At 47.8% G+C, this 21741-nt stretch overlaps 1 protein-coding gene across 3 annotated transcripts in view; it reads right to left on the minus strand.

Moving 5' to 3' along the window:
- Positions 1-4955: 4955 nt before the first annotated feature.
- Positions 4956-21741, minus strand: part of LOC119976478 (regulator of G-protein signaling 17-like) — a 145350-nt gene continuing 128564 nt past the window's right edge. For 2 of the 3 annotated variants that reach the window (XM_038817019.1, XM_038817028.1), the window contains exons 5-6: positions 7930-8167; positions 4956-5858 (exon numbers count right to left, since the gene is read on the minus strand). In XM_038817019.1, coding sequence (XP_038672947.1) covers positions 5655-5858; positions 7930-8167 — 442 coding nt within the window. In that variant the 3' untranslated portion in view covers positions 4956-5654. Of the gene's footprint in view, positions 5859-7929; positions 8168-11296; positions 11412-21741 lie in introns of those variants that run through there. The other variant, XM_038817037.1, reaches the window with a different exon arrangement.

Raw genomic sequence — 21741 nt, forward strand, 5'->3', positions numbered from 1 at the left:
TCTGAACATTTTATATTTAATAATGGGTGGTGGTGGTGGGGGGGGGGGGTGTGACAGTGGAGAGGAGGGGAGGCTATTTTAACAGGTGGGGAGGGGGTTTGAAAGCAGAGGTTTGGTGTGGGACAGCGAATTGGTGAAATTGCTGTTAAAGGTTCCTGAACCGCTTACAATGCAGGAGATGTGCCTGAACTGGCACGGGTCCATTTAATCTCTGCCACTTTACTGTAAAAATAAGAAGGAGACACCCCCCTCCACCATCCTGGACATGTCACAACGCCAGCTGTATTCAGGCAGTTGGGATGGGGGAAACGGGACGGGTTTCTTCCTGCTAAAATGATTGAGTTCTATTGTTTAAAATCCTGAAGAAACCCACTTCACACTGATCCCTAAAGTTGCCCGATAAGTGCTCCCCAGAGTTTATTACTCCTTTAAGAATTCGTGGCAGTGAACCACCATGAGAATTCCCAGAGGATGGTGGGAATCTGGAACCCACTGCCTGAAAGGCTGGTGGAGGCGGGAACCCTCACAACATTTCAGAAATATTTGGATGAGCATTTAATCGCCATAACATACAAGGCCATGGGCCACGTGCTGGTAAATGGGGGTGAGACTAGACAGGTGCCGTCACACACAAAATAAGCCAAAGGCCCATTCTGTAAAAACTCCTCTGCTCGAACTACTTTCACCGTTAAAATACCAGAAGAGCCAGTACTGACCCCACGAGTTCCCTTGCCCTTCCCAGCCTGGAAGTGCTGCTCTGTCCTCTTTCAGATGCCACTGAGGGACAGGCCGACCAAGTGTTGCCTCCCCCTTCAAGGAGTTCTTGCTAACCTTCCTTTCAGGGTCAGGTTAAACCCAACCATTCCTTTAAGAAAAAAAGACATTGGCATTTTTAAACTGTGCAGATGGTAAAGTTCAATTAACTTCGGGGAATTCCTCCAATCGACAGTATGTTAGTCGCCCCTTTCTCTTTTCTTAAGCAACAACTTATTTTAAATTAAAGACTATTCTAAGTTACTTTTCACTAACATTGCATTTTTCAGAAAGCTTTGAATTGTCATGAACTTTGAGATTATTCCTCTCTCTCGCTCAGAAGACAGGGAAGTCCCGGTTGTACAAAATGAGCATTGACAATTCTTCGAACACATGCTAAGTAAGACTGCGCTGTCCCTTTAAATCAAGGGGGGTGTACTCCCCCCCTCTCCCTCTTCCTCCACTTTCTTTCCCTCCGTCCATCTCACTCCCGTTAAAAACCACTCACTCACGCCAAGTTCAGTCGGAGATAACACGGGGAGTAAGTCTCCAGGAGCAGTGAATCCAGCCAATCAGCGAGGGAACCTTCAAATGGCTATCCAATCAGCTGTGACTCTACCCCCCCCACCCCCCCAGCTCCCCAAGAGTCACCCCAACTTTCACCCCTTCTGATTCGAAAATGTAAAAAAAAAAATCTTATTTGTAGTTGTTTTCTTTTTAAACATATTTTCATTTATGTACAATATTTACTTTATCGGTGAATACTTCTGATCTATTTTTTTTCTGAATCGAGAATTTTTGGAGTGTCTTTATAAATATGGTAAGAAGTCTCACAACACCAGGTGAAAGAGCTTTCGGAGGGCAGCTCCTTCATCAGGTGAATGGAGGAGCCACGCTCCGAAAGCTAGTGATTTGAAACAAACCTGTTGGACTTTAACCTGGTGTTGTGAGACTTCTTACTGCGCCCAACACCGGCATCTCCACATTATAAATATCAGCTTGAGGAGGATGGGGGGGAGGGGGGGGGGGGGGGAGAGAGAGGATGGGGGGGGGGGGGGGGGAGGGGGAGGTGGGGGGGGGGAGAGAGAGGATGGGGGGGGGGGGGGAGGGGGGGAGGGGCGATATGGGTGGTGATGTGTCAGATTCAAGGTTCAAATTATCCCAAAAGCTACCGGATGGAGTTTGAACTTGGTAAAGTAAAGGAGAATTGGAAAATTTTAAAACATGCAAAATTGAACTCCAGCGTGGGGACGATCAAGAGGTAGGAATCTGGATGGGTGCAGCACAGTTAGAATGTGATGTGAGTTGGAAATGTCCAGCCTGTCAGTCCACACACATACCTAAAGGCGGTGGTGAGGACGTACAGAATTAATAAGTCGATGATTGAAAAGGGCAAATTGACGGACGGTGTTGCGTTCCTAAAGGATAATGGGCCCTTTTCCTCTGCTTTTGCTGCTGGCTCTCCAACTGTTTCTCACTTTGCCAGAATGATTTAATCTGTTCTGTTCATTTTGGCTAACCCCCCCCCCCCACGATCAAACCCTCCAATGTCACCCAGCTGTGTCACAGAATAAATTCCCCTCTGACCGCCCCCACCCCTCTCTCTGCAACCCCAGTCCAACAGCAGCAGCAGCAATTTCAAATTAAAAATAAAGACAGGAAGGCTTAATTTTCATTTGTTGGGGATGGGGGGAAATATATCTGCTGACCTCCTTGTTATGCCCGGGTTTATTTAGCTGCAATCTAACAGGCCCTCTGCAGGATTTAGTTTCCTCCTCTCCAAATTCTTCCCGGTTAGTCCAGAGTTCGCAAAATGGGTGAAATAGTTGAATATTTTTAAGAGGAGACTTCAACAGTCTTAGTGGAACTCCTCTTGTACAAAGCCACTTTATCCCAAATATTCCCTGCTGGAGTCTATTATGTTTTGAAGGGTTGGGGCCTGGTGTATACCTTACTCGGGTGATTTTTAGTCTTGTTTCAGATTGGCGGGTTTCTATCTTTTTCCCTGATCAGTTAGCTCCCCCTGCCCCCCTCAGAGGGGAGAGGTGCAGTGGTTTTCCACTTGGAGCAAGGTTCTGCTGCTGACGTAGCTGCCTTGGGGTCCTATTAAACTACTGTGTCCATCTTGTGCAACCTCTGCCTGTGTCAGTGGGGCTGCCCAGTGCTGCTGGGCCCAGAGGGGTCAGGATCATAGAATCCCGGTGGTGCAGAAGGAAGCTATTCGGCTCGTCGAGTCTTCACCAAATTCTAATGGCCACACCAGATACTGAAGGAGTTAGTCCAGCCTCTCCCTCTCTCCAGATCCTGGACACCCTCTGACTGGAATTTATATTAATCCTTAATATGAAACTCTAATTCCCGTTTATGCTTTCTCAGACATTTCAACCAGTCACACCTCCCATATGAACAGTTGAACTGTGAGGTTTAGCGTGAAGTATAGGGGACTGTCGTATCAATATGTAATATCTGCAAACTGAATTCTTAAACAGATCTGTTTAAAAAAACAATGTCCTCGGGGTGCAGAGGACATTGCCAAAGCTGATATTTATCACCCAATCATTGTTAATTGTTAGCTACCCAGTGTGGGATTGGAGTGATGATCGGTCAAATCTATAACCACCTGTTGAATTTATATAAAATAAACCGACAGCATTGTCGGGTCACAGATTTACCAAATTAAATCTCAAATTGACGGCAATGGCCAGAGTGGAGTTTGCAACCTGCACACAGCCCCTCCCTACTCAATCTATAAACACTTGGTACCCATGATGAGGAGATGCCGGCATTGGACTGGGGTGGGCACAGTACGAAGTCTTCCAACACCAGGTTAAAGTGTTGAAGAAAGAGCTACTCTCCGAAAATTAGTGATTCCAAACAAACCTGTTGGACTTTACCCTGATGTTGGAAGACTTCTTACTGTGTAAACACTTGGCAACTGGGCAAAACTGGAACAAGTAGCGATTCCTACACAACTCACCTCCGCCCTCGTACACGTCTGCCCAAGGTATATATATATATATAATATTCATTTAGAAACTCTTTTTTAATAATAAAGTGTGAAAATTACATACAGATTTTAAGAAACAGGCAAAAAAAGTAGCCTAGAAACCTCAGCGAGTAGCGATTTAATATATCTTATAATCAGCCTCTGTTCTTTCTCAGTACTGACCAGTAACCCGTTTAATCCCGAGGCAGTATAGAATGAGATAGTATGTCCCGGGCAGAATGCTGCCAATTACCCCTGGAGCCCCGCACTGCTGTACATCACTTGGGATTGCACCATGTAAACTAACCCCCACTCTCTGCATTTCAACAAAGGAATCACTGTTATTTTAATATGTATCAGGAGAATTTGGGTGAGTTTGGAGACTCTCCCAGTTTACCCCCGACTCATTGGCTGTCACAGCAGCATCAGGATTCATTCGGAGACTAAGTGGATTGGAGGGATGGATGGAGAGATGGATGGAAGAGGGATGGATGGAGAGATGGATGGATGGAGAGATTGATGGAGGAGGGTTGGATGGAGCAATAGATAGATGGAGAGATGGATAGATGGATGGATGGAGAGATGGATGGAGGAGGGTTGGATGGAGCAATAGATAGATGGAGAGATGGATGGATGGAAAGGTGGATGGAGGAGGGATGGAGAGATGGATGAATGGAGAGATGGATGGATGGAAAGATAGATGGATGGATGGAGGAGGGATGGATGGATTGGAGAGATGGATGGAGAGATGGCGAGATGGATGGATGGAGCGATGGATGGAGAGATGGGGAGGTTGGATGGAGCAATAGATAGTTGGAGAGATGGATGGATGGAGGAGGGTTGGATGGAGAGGTGGATGGATGGAGGAAAGATATATGGAGGAGGGATGTCAGTGGGACTCAAACATTGACTCAGTAAAATATAAAACCTGGCCACGGAGATTCCCGAGCTTTGATCACTAACACACACACACACACATATATATATTGCAGACTCTTTCATGATAAATAAACATGGTGCTGTTTCTTAAAACCATCGGAATTACTGAGGCTGAAACCCACAAAAAAATTCTGCATTTCACATTTTTTTTTGTGCTTATTAAAATTCATAAAATGCTGCCGACAGCGGCAAAAGAAATGAAGGCGTTTGCGTCTCTCGTTGGCCTGCAGCAGAGCCCACAGCGCTGTCCATTGCTGTTTGAGCGGGGGCTGTCATGCTGAATTCACTGGCCCGTTGCTGCACCTAACAGACTCAGCAGCGGGCGCTCCGGAACCACTGGGCGCCCTCCTGTGGCGAGCGCTCGTCCGCTCGGAACAACCTTTGCTCCTTTGGAAAGGGGCAGACCAAGTCTGACTGACCTATTCGACCAATGAAACTCGGCAAGTTACTGCTGCACGGAACAAGAGTTAAATCTTGGCAAAATGACAAAACATGTATTATTTTTTTCAAATAGAACAAACCTTCTTGGCGTTTTTTTTGCGTTTGTAACTGAGGCAGTAAAGCAAAACTCTTTTATTCCAATCTTTATATATTTCTTTTAAAAGTCAGCTCAAAATTCCGTTGGTGTCTGCACCCTGAATTAAAACTAAACCAAGATCTCCAGCAAGCAAGTTTCAGGGTTTTTAACAATGCTTTCTTTTTTAGTCATTATTTCCACACTTGTGTGTGTATTGGTGTGTGTGCACAAGTCTGATGGTCAGTTAATGTACAGGTGTCAGCATCTGTAAGCACATGTGTTTGAAAATGTCGTGGTGTGCTTTCATGTATGTATGCATGCATGTGTGTGTATGTGAGTGAATAATTATGCATGTATGTTCGCATGTGTGTCTATGTACACGTGTGACTGTGTATGTGAGTGTGCAGCGGTGGTCAAATTCCACTATTCCCGTTCCTAATGCTTTCAGGAGGTCCAAGATTAGCTTTCAGCGTCAGGGGTAGTGTCAGGGGAAGCCTTAGGTTTTTCAGTGAGGGACTTGTACATCTCAGAGTTCAAGAACCTGGGGAAGGAATCCCTGTGCATTAGGCTGTAAATCTGGAGCTGAGCATCCTCAAACATAAGAGGGCATGGATTCATCAAGTTCCTGTTCACTATTTCCCGCACACGAGAGTCAAGGCTCACCTGTAAACAGCACAAAGAACAAAATAACTGAAGTGCATATTTCTTTATCACACAATCTCACTCAAAACTAGTCAGCATTAACCTGATGCAGGCTTTCTGCTGCATTTTGGCCCATTCAGAGCCATTGCCCTAAATGCCTCTCTCCTAAAGACAAAGTGGGCACTGACCAATGTTTGAATACACATCAAAAAAGCATCAGCTAAGGGCAGCACACTGGTTAGCACTGCTGCCTCACTGCGCCGAGGTCCCAGGTTCGATCCCGGCTCTGGGTCCAAATATTTTCTTTAATAAATTTAGAGTACCCAATTTTTGCCCAATTAAGGGGCAATTAAACGTGGCCAATCCACCTAACCTGCACATCTTTGGGCTGTGGGGGTGAAACCCACGCAGACACGGGGAGAATGTGCAAACTCCACACGGTCAGTGACCCAGAATCGAACCTGGGGCCTCGGTGCCATGAGGCAGCAATGCTACCCACTGCGCCACCTTGCTGCCCCAAAAAGTGTCCAAATATGAAATTGAGTCATTCAAATCAAGAAGGCTTCAATCAAGTCCTGACTACAATGGTCAATCTCATTTAAGGTTATCAAAGGACGCTATTGCCAATGGTCAATGCTGTTAATGGTCAGTTATGTTGATGGTGTAAATTGCAAATGATTTTGCTCTTCAATATCATCAAGTTGTCCCCATTACCAGTAGCAGTGGTCAGTACGATAGTCAATGGTTATCTATCCACAGTGTTAAGAGTGATCTGTGTTGTGAATGGACAATACAATGACTGCCTAGTGGTCAATATTATGCATGTCCAGTGCAATGAAAATTGAGTGGTTAGTATTAATAATCGCGGGGGTGATTGGTTTGCTTACTTGGCTGGGTGGCTGATTCATGATGCGGAGCGACACCAAGCTGAGTTTACTCATGAAGAGTCCACCTTCTCTTCCTTGCCTGTTTCCGAAGGTGTGGTGACCCTCAGGCTAAATCACCACCAGTCAGCTCTCAAACGGGAGAGCAGTCGATGGTCATCTGGGACTGTGACGATATTTACATTTTTTTTAGTATTAATATTTAGCCCATAGTCAGTTTAAATGATTGGTACCATAAATGACCAGTGGTCAATGTTATGGTGAATGCTGACTGAGCAGGTGGTCAGTATTATTAATGAACAAGACAGTAGTATTGTTAATGAGTAATGGTGTGAACGGTCAGCACTGTTAATGCTCAGTATTAGCAATCACCAATTTAAAAAAGCATCTTCCATTTACGATAGCTCTGTGCGTGCCTCCAACTTGACTGCAGAATTTGAGTGCTGCAATTAAAAGGATCAGCTTTAATTACCCCTCATGTAACCCGCTTTTGTTTTCTAAAAGATGGAAGTTCCTGATTGCAAGCAATTAAAAATCTAAAATAGAACAGCATTTATCAGCAATGGATTTTTCCTTATCATTGGCAGGAGTAATCCCTGGGGGTGTTAGGTGCACGGGATGGTGGAATCCTGGCCATTGGCAGTCCCAGGCTGTGCTCACCATGGCTTGTCCTCATCACTGACACTATTGATAACTTGTTCCTATTTGTAACACAGACAGTACCACATGCTGATAACACTAACATCTGTGACAATAATACCAGCAAGCGTACTGCATGTCGATAATGTTAATTATAGACAGTATTAATCACAGACCGTGCAAACTAAATACTAATTCTTTGCTGTATAAATTATTGACTGTAATTACAAAGTACAAATTGATCAAAACCAAATGATCAATTATAGTTCTAACCAATGAGTGTACTCATTAATAAAATTAATTATTTATAATATTATTCATTAATATAACTAATCATAGACAATACTAAATCTTACTCACAGTCTAACTCAACAACATTACTAGCTGGACATCAACAATTATTGATAGTATTAATCTTTGATAGTACTAATCATTGACAGTGATTACCTCTACTCACCACTGTCTTCTTTCAACATACAACCTGTTTCAGAAGGCAAGAAAATAATAGCACAATCTTTAACGTTATCTGAGTGTCTTAGTCTTATATTTGCCCGCAGAAATGTTCTCACCTCTCTTGGAGACAATATTGAAATGTAATCTTCATATATTGTCCTTGCTCTTTCTGCAACCACCTTTGAGTTCTTTTCCTTTTTGAAGTCTTCACATGCCAGCCAAAAGAGCATGTTCTCCTCACTGTACTCTGTCCGCAGAAATTCACTGAAAACATTCCTGCCAGCTTCAGTCTTCATCACCTTATCGAAACCCAGAGTCCAGGACGTGATTTCCTCCAGTGATGGCAGAGGATTGCTAGTTAATAAAAGGAAACAGATTGTTTGGTAAATCACTCAACGCACGCTAAAATTTACCAGTGTAAAGACTGAATCTAGGCTGCCTTCAAACTCTTAATTCTTGAAAGCATAGAGGGCTGGAGCATGATATCACGTCTGTGCTGGATCTTTGTGAGAGCAATCCCACAGTCTCTCGACATTCCTGAACCTTCCTGTTTCAAATAGATCTAGTTGTCTCTTAAGAGGTGCAGTGATCTCTCACACGAACACATCCTGCAGCAAAGCATTCCATGCCATCAAAACCCTGTATAGAAACACTATCACCTAATTTTCTCCATGATAATGCCTCATTGCTGACTACCTAAGGGTGGAGGAGATGTCTCTGGCATTCACTATCAAGACAATTTTTTATTTTAAAAATCTCAATGAAGTCTCCTCTAAAGATTCTCTGTTTCAATGAAAATAACGCGCGACAATCACCAGGCAGGAATGCTCCCTTCCAGTCGGGGTACACTGCAGCAGTCAAGAACATTCAGCCTCTGATCTCTGGGTAAGTGTTCTCCAAGGCGGCCTTCAGGATGCGCGACAACGCAGAATCGCCAGAGCAGAAACTTACAGCCAAATTCCACACACATGAGTGCGGCCTCAACCGTGACCTGGGATCCATGTTGCATTACATTCACCCCCCCCCACCACCTGGCCTGGGCTTGCAAAATCCTACCAACTGTTCTGGCTTGAGACAATTCACACCTCTTTAACCTGGGGTTACTGCTATCTCTGGATCTGTAAAGACTTGATTACCTGCAAATGCTCGCATTCTAAGCATTGTTTGGCATCTTTGAATTTGTCTATATATATGTTTCTGGAACATACCTCTTCATTCACCTGAGGAAGGAGCAGTGCTCCGAAAGCTAGTGTTTGGAACAAACCTGTTGGACTTTAATCTGGTGTTGTAAGACGTCTTTCAATGAAAATAATCCAGGCTCTGAAGTATTTCCTGACGAAATACAGTTTTCCATCATTCGTATCTTCCCTGTTTGCTCTCTGCCACTTTTGTCTTTTCTACATTGGGTCCCAAGACTGCACACAGTAGCCTACCTGTTCCCAAACAGATCAATGCATCTTTACTCTCACGTGTCTTCGCCTCTACTTATGAAATCAAACATTCTGTTGGCTCTCTCCTTGCGAGCGAAACGTCAGGAAATTTTGCATTTGCACTCCTGTGTGCATTTGCACACTTCATCCCCCCCATCCCCCACCTCTCCACCCGGCGTGACTTCCCGTTGAGCACACACCCATTTCTTGTTTACCTTCCCAAAGTCGATTACCTCACACTTGCATTTTCCATTTTGCTGCCCAGTCTGCCAAGCTGTTTACATCTCCCAAAGGCCTTTCACCAACCCCGTGGCTGTTTGCCCAAACAGCTACCTTAGTGTCGTCAACAAACTGAGATTGTGCGCCCTGCACTCAAGTCCCAGTTATCCACGGATCCAGAGGACGAGTGTGGCCCCAGTGTGGCCTTTTGGGTCAATGCACTGCTCGCCTACCCTGACTCTTCATCTCTGGACCGCAGACCGACATTTTATCAAAGCTGCTACCATCTAAAAATCTTTCACGAGGCTCCTTAATGAATGACTAATGGAAATCCACATTCACAGCACCGACCACAGCTCTATCTGTTCAGCTATGTTAGAACGTTTGACAAACATAGACAAAAGAAAAATGCTTTAGCTGCTGGAAATCTGGAAGGAAAATAGACAAGTGCTGGAAAAACCTCAGCCGGCCTGGCAGTATCTGTGGAGAGAGGAACAGAGTTTTGGATCTGTGGCCAACTGATGAAAGTTCCGATGAAAGATCAGATTTGAGACTTTAACTCTGGTTTTCTCTCTCCATAAATCCTTCCAAGACTTCCTGTACTTTCCATGTTAATTTGATAAAGGCAGCTTGCATTTGACAAGTCCATGTTGACTGCCCTTAATTAGCTCATGCATTTCTACGTACGCACAGATTTGATTTCTCGTTACAGATTCCAAGGTTTTGCCCACAATTTGACATCAGAGCAATTAGTGTTTTGTGAGGGGTTTATCCATGACACCCTTTGTAAATACTGGATTGCTTCACCCTTTCAGAAGAGAGCTTGTTCTGACGCACACCATCATGATCAAAGGTTTTTCTATTTAGAATAATATCAAACACGCTGCTCACAATGCTGCAAATACAAAGCAGAGCATTTCTCCCTCTGATCATTGTACAACACAACAGCTCATTTTGCTTTTCATGGTTGAGATTAAGGAGGAAGAAAATCTACTAAGTGCTACCACCAAGTAGAGAGTCAACATCCTGTGGTGGGGGTGGGGTGAGGAGGAGTAGTAGTGGGTGGTGGTGTGGACCACAGGTCAGAAGCTGAACTGGACCACACCAGAAACAGGCTAAGTATTCAAGTGGCCCTCCTCCTCCATTCCTCAACACCAGATTAGATGTCAAGCTTTCTGCTTGCATGGATGGGTGTGAATGCTGCAACACTTAAGTAGCTCAACACTAACCAGGATGGAGTAGGTCATTTGGTCAGTGCCTCTGAACTCCATGTCCATTCCTTTCACTGTAAGCTGTAGTTTGTACCATGCATAAGAGCTCACCAAACTGACTTACACATCTCTCAGCCCAAGACCTGTATTACCAAGAGGGACGAGAACAACCTTTAAGGAGCCGCACCATCAGAGGGCCACAGGAATTCAGGGAGACTGCCCACCATCACTTTCCCAGGGCAATGAGGGCTGGGCAATAAATACCAACCTTGCCCATACCCAGCCAACGAATGACAAAAACACTCCACGTTGAAACAATGACAGGACCTTCCTTTGAGGGAATCAGCTCGCCTTTCAGCTTTGTAGGGTGCACCCAGCTGTCAGCTTGCCAGCTGAGAAACTTGGCAGCGAGTTGCAAAGCTCCGTTGGATGTAGTTTGTCGAAAGCTGACACCTGTACAATAGCCAGGGTAAGTGATGTATTTCAGGGCACAATAAATGATTGCTTGGACTGGTAACGTAGGAGCATTTATAGCAGGTCTTAAGATCTGAACGTCTGGTAAACAATGCGCGAGATCTTACAGCAACAAAAGGATTCAGCATTTGGGAACGTGTGACTTTTACCTGTTGATATCCTGTGTTTCCATCTTTTTCATCAACTGGTTAACGTTGTTTGTCTCCATGTCTCTTTTCAGTTCTGGCAAAGGATCACCACCTGAATCGCTGTACCCTGTGTCTCTTTCCCTCGGGCACTGACAGATTTCCTTCACTCCATCCCCTTTTTCTCATTTTATATCAGCCCCGTTGCTGTTGCTGTGATTGGCCAGGCTGGCTCACCTGTTTGCTGAGTGACATACTTGTTTTTGTAACGTGTACATGGACAAGCGAAAAACAACGATGGGATGTGCTTGGGTACATAACACAAACAACTCTATAAACAGCCGCATAGTTCCACAACTCAACAACATTACCACTGTTAGAAGGAGAATCCCCCAAAGGGGAACTAATTTCAACTGACAGAAGCACAATGGAAAGTGGAAAAAAGTTCACAGGTCTCATCTGCCAAAGAGCACATGGGGCCCCCTCTCCACAGTGAAGCAAGATCAGTTTTGCTGGATGTGCCGTCATTTCCATTCGCTGGTGAAAATCATCTTCCCAGATTTACATTTCCTGGGTCATTCGTTTTAATACAATTGATTTTTTGCCTCTCGTATGCAGGGGGGCCGTATGTTTTTTTGGCTGGGGGGGGAAATGGGTCAGGGGTGAGGGGAGGGGGGGATAATATATTGTCATACACGAGAGCAGAGCAGAGGAATATTGCCTGCCTATTATTGCCTCTCTGTTTGTAAAAGGGCCACTCTGGCATCACACTTGCCCATGTCAGAAGGTTGTGAATTCAAACCCATTCCTGAGACAGGAGCACAAAATTAAAGTTGATTCTCCAGTGCCATACTCAGGGCTGGGTTCTCCGATTTTGAGGCTATGTCCGGAGGTAGCGTCTAGTTTTACAATGGAAACGTCGGGGTCGCCCCCCCCCCCCCCCCCCCACCGAAGCTCCGCCTGGTGGGGTGGCGAGCAGCCGCGCCACGGAAAGCTGGCTTTACCTACAGGTACAGATGGAGAATTGGCGGGTCCGTGCAACATGGCGCCGGCCGAGCGCGGACCCAGACTGCCAGATAGTGTCCTTCTGTAACCCCCTCGCCACCCGCGGGCCAACCCCACCAGTCCCCCCAGCCCCCACCGAAGCCGCCATCCAAGATCCCCGCAAACTGAGAGGACACGCAGCCGGCGCCGTTGGATAGTCGGCCCATCGGGGGCGGAGCACCGCGGGAGGGCCTCAGGTGATGTCCTGAGGCCGTCCCAATGGCTGGCGGCATATTCAGCGATTCTGCCATTTTTGAGGGGGCGGAGCATCCGAAAACCGGCCGCCCCGATTTTGGCGTAAAAAGGGATTCTCCGGCTGATCGTCGAACGTGATTTCGGAACATCGGCAATCGGAGAATCCAGCCCTCGGGGAATGCGGCACTGTCGGAGGGGTCACATTTTCGATGATATGTTAAACCCAGACTGGATACAATTCAGCAGCTTCGTTGCGTTGACTTGGTGTCGGGACGAGGCCGCTGAATCTCGTGTATGTACGTTCGCCGGATTCTCCTGGTACCCCTAAACTAGTAACCCTAATTTAGCTCGGTCAATCCACCAAACCTGCACACTTTTGGACTGTGGGAGGAAACCGGAGCACCCGGAAGAAACCCACGCAGACATGGGGAGAACGTGCAGACTCCGCACAGACAGTGACCTGAGGCCAGAATTGAACCTGGGTGCCTGGCGCCGTGAGGCAGCAGTGCTAACCACTGTACCACCGTGCCTCTGTCCGGCTACATTTTTTAGAATTGTGCCATTAAAGTCCATATTGCTTCTCCCCATTCCTTCTCCCAAAATGTCTCATTTCACACTTCTCTGTACTAAATTTAATTTGCCACTTGTCTGCTCACTCTGCTAGCCGATATGTATCCTGTTGCAGTCACTTTGGGAATACCACTGTCTGTCCTCAAGTCTGAAAAATAACCATTTATCACGACACACTGTTTTCCACCCTTAAGCTAATTTTCTATCCATACTAAGTCCCGCCATCCAAAGACCTGTTTTATTAATCAAGACTTTTATGGGACACCTTAGGAAACGCTTTCTTTAAAATCCATACAGACAAATATCTATTCCATTCCCTTCATCAAACTTCGATGTTACTTCATCAAAAAATTGATGAGATTAGGCAAGTTGCCTTTTACAAATAGATGCTGGCTCTCCTAATTAACCGACCTCTCCAAGAGTCTGGTAATTGTCCCCTGATTATTGTTTCTAAAGCCCTCCTGCAAACTCCACTTCCATATCAACCTGCCTAACCCCCTCTCATTCTCATTGTTTCTCGTACAATTTTTGAAGTTCTACTTTATATTTTTCCTTACTCTTCTCCATTACTGTTCTAAACCTCTTGGTACAATGGCCATTCTGTGTTCCCCCCATGGACACTTATCCCTCCTCATCCCTCAGTCCTGGATCCAGCAGTGTCACCTTCTAAACTAGGCAAAGAACAGACTGGCCATGGAGGTTCTCCTGAACACATTTCAGAAATTCATCCACCTCCTTACCCTTTACTCTAACATTATCCCAATTGATATTTGGATAATTAAAGTGCCCCATCACCACTCTATCGTTCTTGCACACCTTGGTGAGTTCCCTGCAGATTTGTTTCTCTGTCTCTCTCACCGTTTAGAGGTCTTTAGAATTCCTGCAGTCGCATGATCAGAACTGCTCTGTTTCTCCACTCTTAACCATATGGGTTCTGTCCTTATCTCCTCCAGATACCCCTCCCTTTCCAATACAACAAGTGGGATATTCCCAGTGAGCCAGCCAAAAATCCATTGCCTTTGGTGGAACGGGAAGATCCTGCCAAAAGGCAGGGCTGCAAAATTCCGGCCTACAATGTCTTCCCGAATCAGCACTGCCACACCGACCCCCTTTTCCTATCTTTTCTGAACACACGGGGCTGTAACTTCCCCTCAGTGCCCAATTACTTCCACAAATTCCGACTGTGCGAGGCGTCCAACCTGCTGAGTCAGGCCAGCCGATATCCTGGCAGTGCAGCTGTCTCTGATGCCCAGCGTCCAGAAGACTCGGATTGAAAGAGGATGCATCATATCTTTTACAGTCATCAGATCATAAAGCACAGAAAAGGCCCTTCAGCCCATCGCATCTGCGCCGGTCAAAAACAACCACCGAACCATTCTAATCCATTTCCCAGTACTTGGCCCATAGCCTTGTCTGTCCTGAGATTGCAAACGCACGTTTAAATACTTCTTCAATGTTATGAGGGTCTCTGCCTCCACCACCCTTTCTGGTGACGAGTCCCAGACTCCCACCACCCTCTGGGTGAAAAGGTTTTTCCTCCCATCCCCTCTAAACCACTTGCCCCTGACCTTAAATCTATATCCCCTGGTCCCCTTCCACCAAGGGGAAAGGTTTGTTCCTGTCTATCTATGCCCCTCATAATTTTATACATCTCAATCATGTTCCCCCCTCAGTCTTCTCTGCTCCAGAGAAAACAACCCCAGCCTATCCAATCTCTCTTCATAATAATCTCTCCAGCCCAGGCAACATCCTGGTGAATCTCCTCTGCTCCCTTTCCAGTGCTATCACATCCCTCCTATAATGTGGATTCCAGAACTGCACACAGTACTCTCTCTGTGGCCTAACCAACGTTTTATACACTTCCAGCATAACCTCGAAGATAAAAGCAAATTACTGCAGATGCCGAACCTGAAACAAAAACAGAAAATACTGGACAATCTCAGCAGGTCTGACAGCGTCTGTGGAGAGAGAAGGGAGCTAGTGTTTGGTGGTGGTCAGTTGCCTTCTTGAACCGCTGCAGTCCTTGAGGTGTGGGTACACCCACTGTGCTGTTAGGGTGGGAGTTCCAGGATGCTGACCCAGCGACAGTGAAGGAATGGCGATATATTTCCAAGTCAGGGTGGTGAGTGACTTGGAGGGAAATGTTTAGGGTGGTATCAGGACCGGTACAGGCTTGGAGGCTGCAGGGCCTGTTCCTGTGCTGCATTGTCCTTTGTTCTTTGAGTCTGGGTGAATCTTTGTCAATGCTCAACAGAACTGGAAATGGGGTCAGATTTAAACTGTAGTTGGAGGGCGTGGGGTAGTGGAGCAGTTTAGAGGGCCAGCGATAGATGAAGATAGACAAAGATATCGAGTTCAGAAAGACAAAACATAGAACATAGAACGATACAGCGTAGTACAGGCCCTTCGGCCCACGATGTTGCACCGACATGGGAAGTCAAAAACTAAAGGCCATCTAACCTACACTATGCCATTATCATCTATATACTTATCCAATAAACTTTTAAATGCCCTCAATGTTGGCGAGTTCACTACTGTTGCAGGTAGGGCATTCCACGGCCTCACCACTCTTTGCGTAAAAAACCCACCTCTGACGTCTGTCCTATATCTATTACCCCTCAATTTAAGGCTATGTCCCCTTGTGCTAGCCACCTCCATCCGTGGGAGAAGGCTCTCATTGTCCACCCTATATAACCCTCTGATCATTTTGTATGCCTCTATTAAGTCACCTCTTAACCTTCTTCTCTCTAACGAAAACAACCTCAAGTCCATCAGCCTTTCCTCATAAGATTTTCCCTCCATACCAGGCAACATCCTGGTAAATCTCCTCTGCACCCGTTCCAAAGCTTCCACGTCCTTCCTATAATGAGGCGACCAGAACTGTACGCAATACTCCAAATGCGGCCGTACCAGAGTTGTGTACAGCTGCAACATGACCTCATGGCTCCGGAACTCAATCCCTCTACCAATAAAGGCCATCACACCATAGGCCTTCTTCACAACCCTATCAACCTGGGTGGCAACTTTCAGGGATCTATGTACATGGACACCGAGATCCCTCTGCTCATCCACACTGCTAAGAATTTTACCATTAGCCAAATATTCCGCATTCCTGTTATTCTTTCCAAAGTGAATCACCTCACACTTCTGTAAATGGGGGTTATTCAGGCTAAGGTGGGAGCTGATAGTGGCACATAAAGAGATTAGAATGTGTGAGTGACAGAATAAAGGTGAACCTTGGGTCACTAGGGGAGGGCGGCACGGTGGCGCAGTGGTTAGCACTGCTGCTTCACTGTGCCGAGGACCCGGGTTCAATCCAGGCCCTGGGTCACTGTCCATGTGGAGTTGCACATTCTCTCCGTGTCTGCGTGGGTCTCACCCCCACAACCCAAAGATGTGCAGGGTAGGTGAATTGGCCACGCTAAATTGCCCCTTAATTGAGGCAAACAGGAGGAACAGCCCTTCTTCTTCTGATTGGGCACAGTCCGGATTAACATTGAGTTCAACAACTCCAGACTGAACTCTCTCCTCTACCTTCACCCCATTTTTATTTCCATCAATTTATTTCCATTTCTTCCATTGATCTATTTTTCCCTCACCATTACCCATTGCCCCCCCCCCACCGCCCGCCCCTACCGCCCGTCCACTTGTGCCACCTGCTCCTAGCTGCCCTGGATTTGCTGGATCCACCCTTTGTCTTGGTTGGAAGATGCCAGTACTGCACTCTCCCTATTTCCTTCTCGAAACAAACTCACTGTTCTGTCACAGATTTCCCTAAACATGTCAGCTCCCATCCCTCTCTGGCATTAGCTGCCATAAACCAGCAACATTTAAAGGTCCGATTGAAATTTACCAACCAGGGAAAAGGTAAATGCCGAAGGTAAGTGAATAGGATTTGGGGGCTGGAGAGGTCTGACATCGCAAGGGTGGGGTGGCTCCGATTTCTTGGGGGGGTGGGGGGGAGGTCGGTCATCGAGGGAACGGGGGAGGTCGAACGTTGGGGGGTGCGTGAGGGTCAGACATTGGGGGAGCTGGGGCTGGGGGGGGGGTCTGTGGTCGGACATTGTGGTGAGGGCTTGGACATTCAGACACTAGAGGAGATGGCTGGGGGTTGGAGTTGGGGTGGGGTTGGAGGTTTGTGATCGGGCCTGCAAGGGGGGGGGTTGGCCTACTGGGGGTGGGTTCAGGCTCGTGGAAATCCCATGGGATGTCGAGGGGTGGGGGATACCATCGCGGGAGTGTGGGGGGGAGGGGGGTAGTCATCGGGGGTATGGGTGGAGTTCCATGAGGTGTATGTGCAGGGTGAGTCCCAGGGTTTGCGGGTGGGGGGGGGGAGGGGGGTGGGGGGGGGGGGGGGGGGGGGGGGGGGGGGGGAATGGGGGAGAAGACTGTGTTTTGAAAATAGTCACCCAGAAGTTAGAGGACATTTTAATTTTCTTCTAACTTTTTCTGGGTAACTATTTGCGGAACACAGCTGGAACTATCCGAAGTTTGCGATTTAAATTGGAATTTTGGATGTTTCCCAGTCTAGGGAATAGCCCTGGAGAAGTTTACACTTCTGGGCAATTGCCAGGGAAACTCTCACAGTTGAAGTTCCAAGAGGGGTTTGTCATAATATCCACTCATGTATATAATGAGATGCTGACAGGCAGTGATTGACGCTCAGGATGACCAGTAAGCACACAACACAGTGCAGCCAATCACCAGACAGGACACTACCACTATAAAGCCAGAGGACCCTAGGCTTCCCACTCTCTCTGGACCCAGCCACTGAGACAGTCAGAGTCCACGAGCTAGCAAGTGCAAACACCATGCGGTAGCGAGTAAGTCTGGTCAGGCTACTACAAGGTCACCAGTCAGATCAGTATAGTGTCGACCCACAGCTGAATATGTATAGCAGTTCCATAGTTGAATAAAACAGTGTTGGGCCTTCTCCTGTGTTAGACGTCTGTTTCTAGCTTCCCTGCATCGAGTGCAGTCCACATCGAACCAACCTGCCAAACACATCAGTGTTCCCCTAGTGCATCTCTGGGGTACCCCCCCCCCCCCCCCCCCCCCCCCCAAAATTCGACACCGGCAAACCAGAAAGTTAAAGATCCAACTTTGCATTCTTGATTCACCATTCTTAAGCCATAGAACATAGAACAGTACAGCACAGAACAGGCCCTTCGGCCCTCGATGTTGTGCCGAGCAATGATCACCCTACTCAAACCCATGTATCCACCCTATACCCGTAACCCAACAACTCCCCCTTAACCTTACTTTTTAAGACACTACGGGCAATTTAGCATGGCCAATCCACCTAACCCGCACATCTTTGGACTGTGGGAGGAAACTGGAGCACCCGGAGGAAACCCACGCACACTTGGGGAGGACGTGCAGACTCCGCACAGACAGTGACCCAGCCGGGAACCGAACCTGGGACCCTGGAGCTGTGAAGTATTTATGCTAACCACCATGCTACCGTGCTGCCCCATGTTTCCGTTATTACCAAAACATCATATTCCCTCAAGTCTGTTCATGCTTGTAGCTCACCAACCTTATTCACAACACTGTGTGTGTGCTTACATAAAGGCAATTGGAAATCTGCCCTGGTATTCCTCATGGACCTTGCTCTGACATTGGCCAATACTCATTCCTTTAAGCCTCTTATTTCTCTTTTCTCTTCGTATATAACAGTGCCCTCCCTCACCCCCTGCCAACATGTAAAAGGTGCAATCACATTACAGTAAAGGGCAGGGGAGTTCTCCCTTGCTGTACTGGCCAATGTTTATCCTCAACCAACTCCGAACATTATCTGGTCATTTATCTCACTGCGGTTTGTGGGATCTTGCTACTTGTTTCCATTGGTGACAAAACTTCAAAAGCACTTGACTGGCTTAAAGTGGCAGCCATGATGTGGCGATGCTGGTGTTGGACTGGGGTGGGCACAGTAAGAAGTCTTACAACACCAGGTTAAAGTCCAACAGGTTTGTTTCAAATCACTAGCTTTCGGAGCACCTGAGGAAGGAGCAGTGCTCCGAAAGCTAGTGATTCGAAACAAACCTGTTGAACTTTAACCTGGTGTAGTAAGACCTCTTACTGTGCTTAAAGTGCTTGAGACATTCCGAGGTCATGAAAGGTGCCGTAAAAATGTAAACCTTTCTTTCTCCTTTACTTCAGTGAGGCTGCCCCCCTCATTGCTTCTCATTGACCCTCAGCTATAGGAGGGTGGGTGTGGGGGGCCCTTGGGTCAATGAAGATGAAACAGTGAGACTCACGGAAAGAAATGAACTTACTTCCCCTGTAGGATTTAATTATTTTCCCGGTCGAATCGCCTGTGAATTCTGAATACCAGCGGGTTCTATATCTGAGGGAAACCCTGAACAGTTTGACACAGCAGCCGCCACTGGTATGTTTTATTGCACAAACACCTTCATCATTCAAAGCAAAACATGTTTGGCAACACATTTCGAGACTCTCTACACACTGCAAGATGCTGCAGTCAAAACCGTCAACTGCTCCTTCAAAAACCCCATTTCTTTATTAAAAAAAAAGAAAACCTTGCATTTATATCAATACTTTTCACAAGCACCGGACGCCCCAAAGTTCTTCACAGCTGGCGAGGTACTATTTGAAGTGTGGTCACTGTTGTGATGTTGGAAGTGCAGTCGCTAATTTGCGCAAGTTCCCACAAACAGAACCGCGATAATGACCAGATAATATTTTCTTTGTGATGTTGGTTGAGTAACAAACATTGTTTGGGACACCAGGGATAACTCCCCAGCACTCTTTGAAATATTGTCATGGGGCCTTTTACATCCACCCGAGTGGACAGGGCCTTGGTTTAAGGTCTCATCCAGGAATACAGCGGGCTGGATTCTCCGTTTCAGCGGCTAAGTGCTGGCTCAAATAGAGAATTCGTGGGCGTTTTATGACGCCAAAATCGGCGCCGTACCCTCACCGATGCCATCATCAGTGAGGGGCCAGCAGCCGCACCATGTAACCTGTCGATACAGATGCAGAATGGCTGGGCCCGTGGCCGCGCGTGTGCCTGGCGGCGGCTGCACCGTACAACATGGGCACCAGCCACACGTGGACCCAGCCTCTGCCATAAACTGTCCTCCTGTAACCCCCCTTGCCACTCGCGTACCACCCACCACCAGCCCCGCCGAAGCCCCCCCCCCCCCCAACCAGTGGAACGGCCCTCCCCACGCCAGGTTTACAAAAAATGAGAGGATACGTGTCCCATGCCGTCGAAAGTCGGTCCATCAGGGGCGGAGCATCTGGGGAGGGCCTCAGGTGACGTCCTGGGGGTTAGGCTTTGGGGGGGTTGGAGCATCGGAAAAATGGCACCGCCCCCCGATTCCGGCGTTAAAAATGGATTCTCCCGCCGATCGCCGAACGCGATTTCGGCACCGGCGGTCGGAGAATCCCACCCAGCATCTCCGTCGGTGCAATTCTCCCTCAGTATTGCACTCGAGTGTCAGCCTTCACTTTTGGGCTGAAGCCCTGGGGTGGGACATGGAAGATTGCGGTTCAGAGGTGAATGTGATACCAAGTGAGCCACAGCTGTCATGCAAGGAGGGATTACCCACCACCCCGCGGGGTGTTTGTCGGCGGGAGAGGTGGTCGGCCAGCGGGATCTATCAGACCCGCTTAATCTCGTTGACTGCACTCCTCGCCGCCAGGAATTCCCTGCACCGGCGGGGGACCGGATTTCCCGCCTGCGGGAAGAGCTGGTAAATCCCGCCCACAATTATTTATTTATTTAGTCTAAACCACGCAGCTGTCGGCGAATTATAGACGGGGTGATACAGAGGGAGGGGGCACACGACAAACAGACTTTGCGACAGACTCTGTGGGCGCGATTCTCCGCAAATGCGGAGAGTCGTAAAGGCTGCCGTGAAACTGGCCGTGTTTCACGGCAGCCTCCGCGCCCCCTCCCGGGACCCGATTCTCCCCCCCCCCGGGCGGGGCTAGCAGCACGGCCCCGTGAAGCACGGCATCGCAGGCTTAGCGACTGTCACTAAGCCTGCGCGCCAAGGGTCACGGCGGCTGACGCGCACGATGACGTCAGCCGTGCATGCGCGGAATGGACGGCTCCAACCCGCGCATGCGCAGATGACATCATCACGCAAATGCGTCAAACCCACGCATGCGCGAGCCGTCATGCCCCTCAGCCGCCCCGCGGACTGATCCAGCGGGGCGGCGGAGGAACAAAGAGTGCGCGGGTTTTGGACCCGATGCCCGCGATCGGTGCCCACCGATCACGGGTCCATGCCACCCTTGGCACGGCCGTGGTGCAGCTGTGCCAAACAGTGCCATGGTTCTCCAGAATGGCACTTTGCGGCCGTTTTCACGAACGGTGAGAGCGTTCGTGAAAAAGGCCGTAAAGGCCTGGGAACTCGACCCATCGGCCAGGGGAGAATCGCTGTTCGCCGTAAAAAACGGCGAGCAGCGATTCGTGTCGTGGGGCGGCCGTGGGGGGGGGGGGGGGGGGGGGGAAATAGCAGGAGGTCGGGAAAAATGTCGGGAAGGCCCTCCCGCTATTCTCCGACCCGTCGTGGGCAGCGGAGAATCGCACCCTGTGTATTTTCTGCTTCTATCAATAATCTGCTCACTGTGTCTGTTTGTCAGGCTCAGGCATTACCTGTCCAAACCCTGAGTCTAACCTCTTT

Source organism: Scyliorhinus canicula, chromosome 1 (genome assembly GCF_902713615.1).
Source record: "Scyliorhinus canicula chromosome 1, sScyCan1.1, whole genome shotgun sequence".
NCBI classification, from domain to species: domain Eukaryota; kingdom Metazoa; phylum Chordata; class Chondrichthyes; order Carcharhiniformes; family Scyliorhinidae; genus Scyliorhinus; species Scyliorhinus canicula.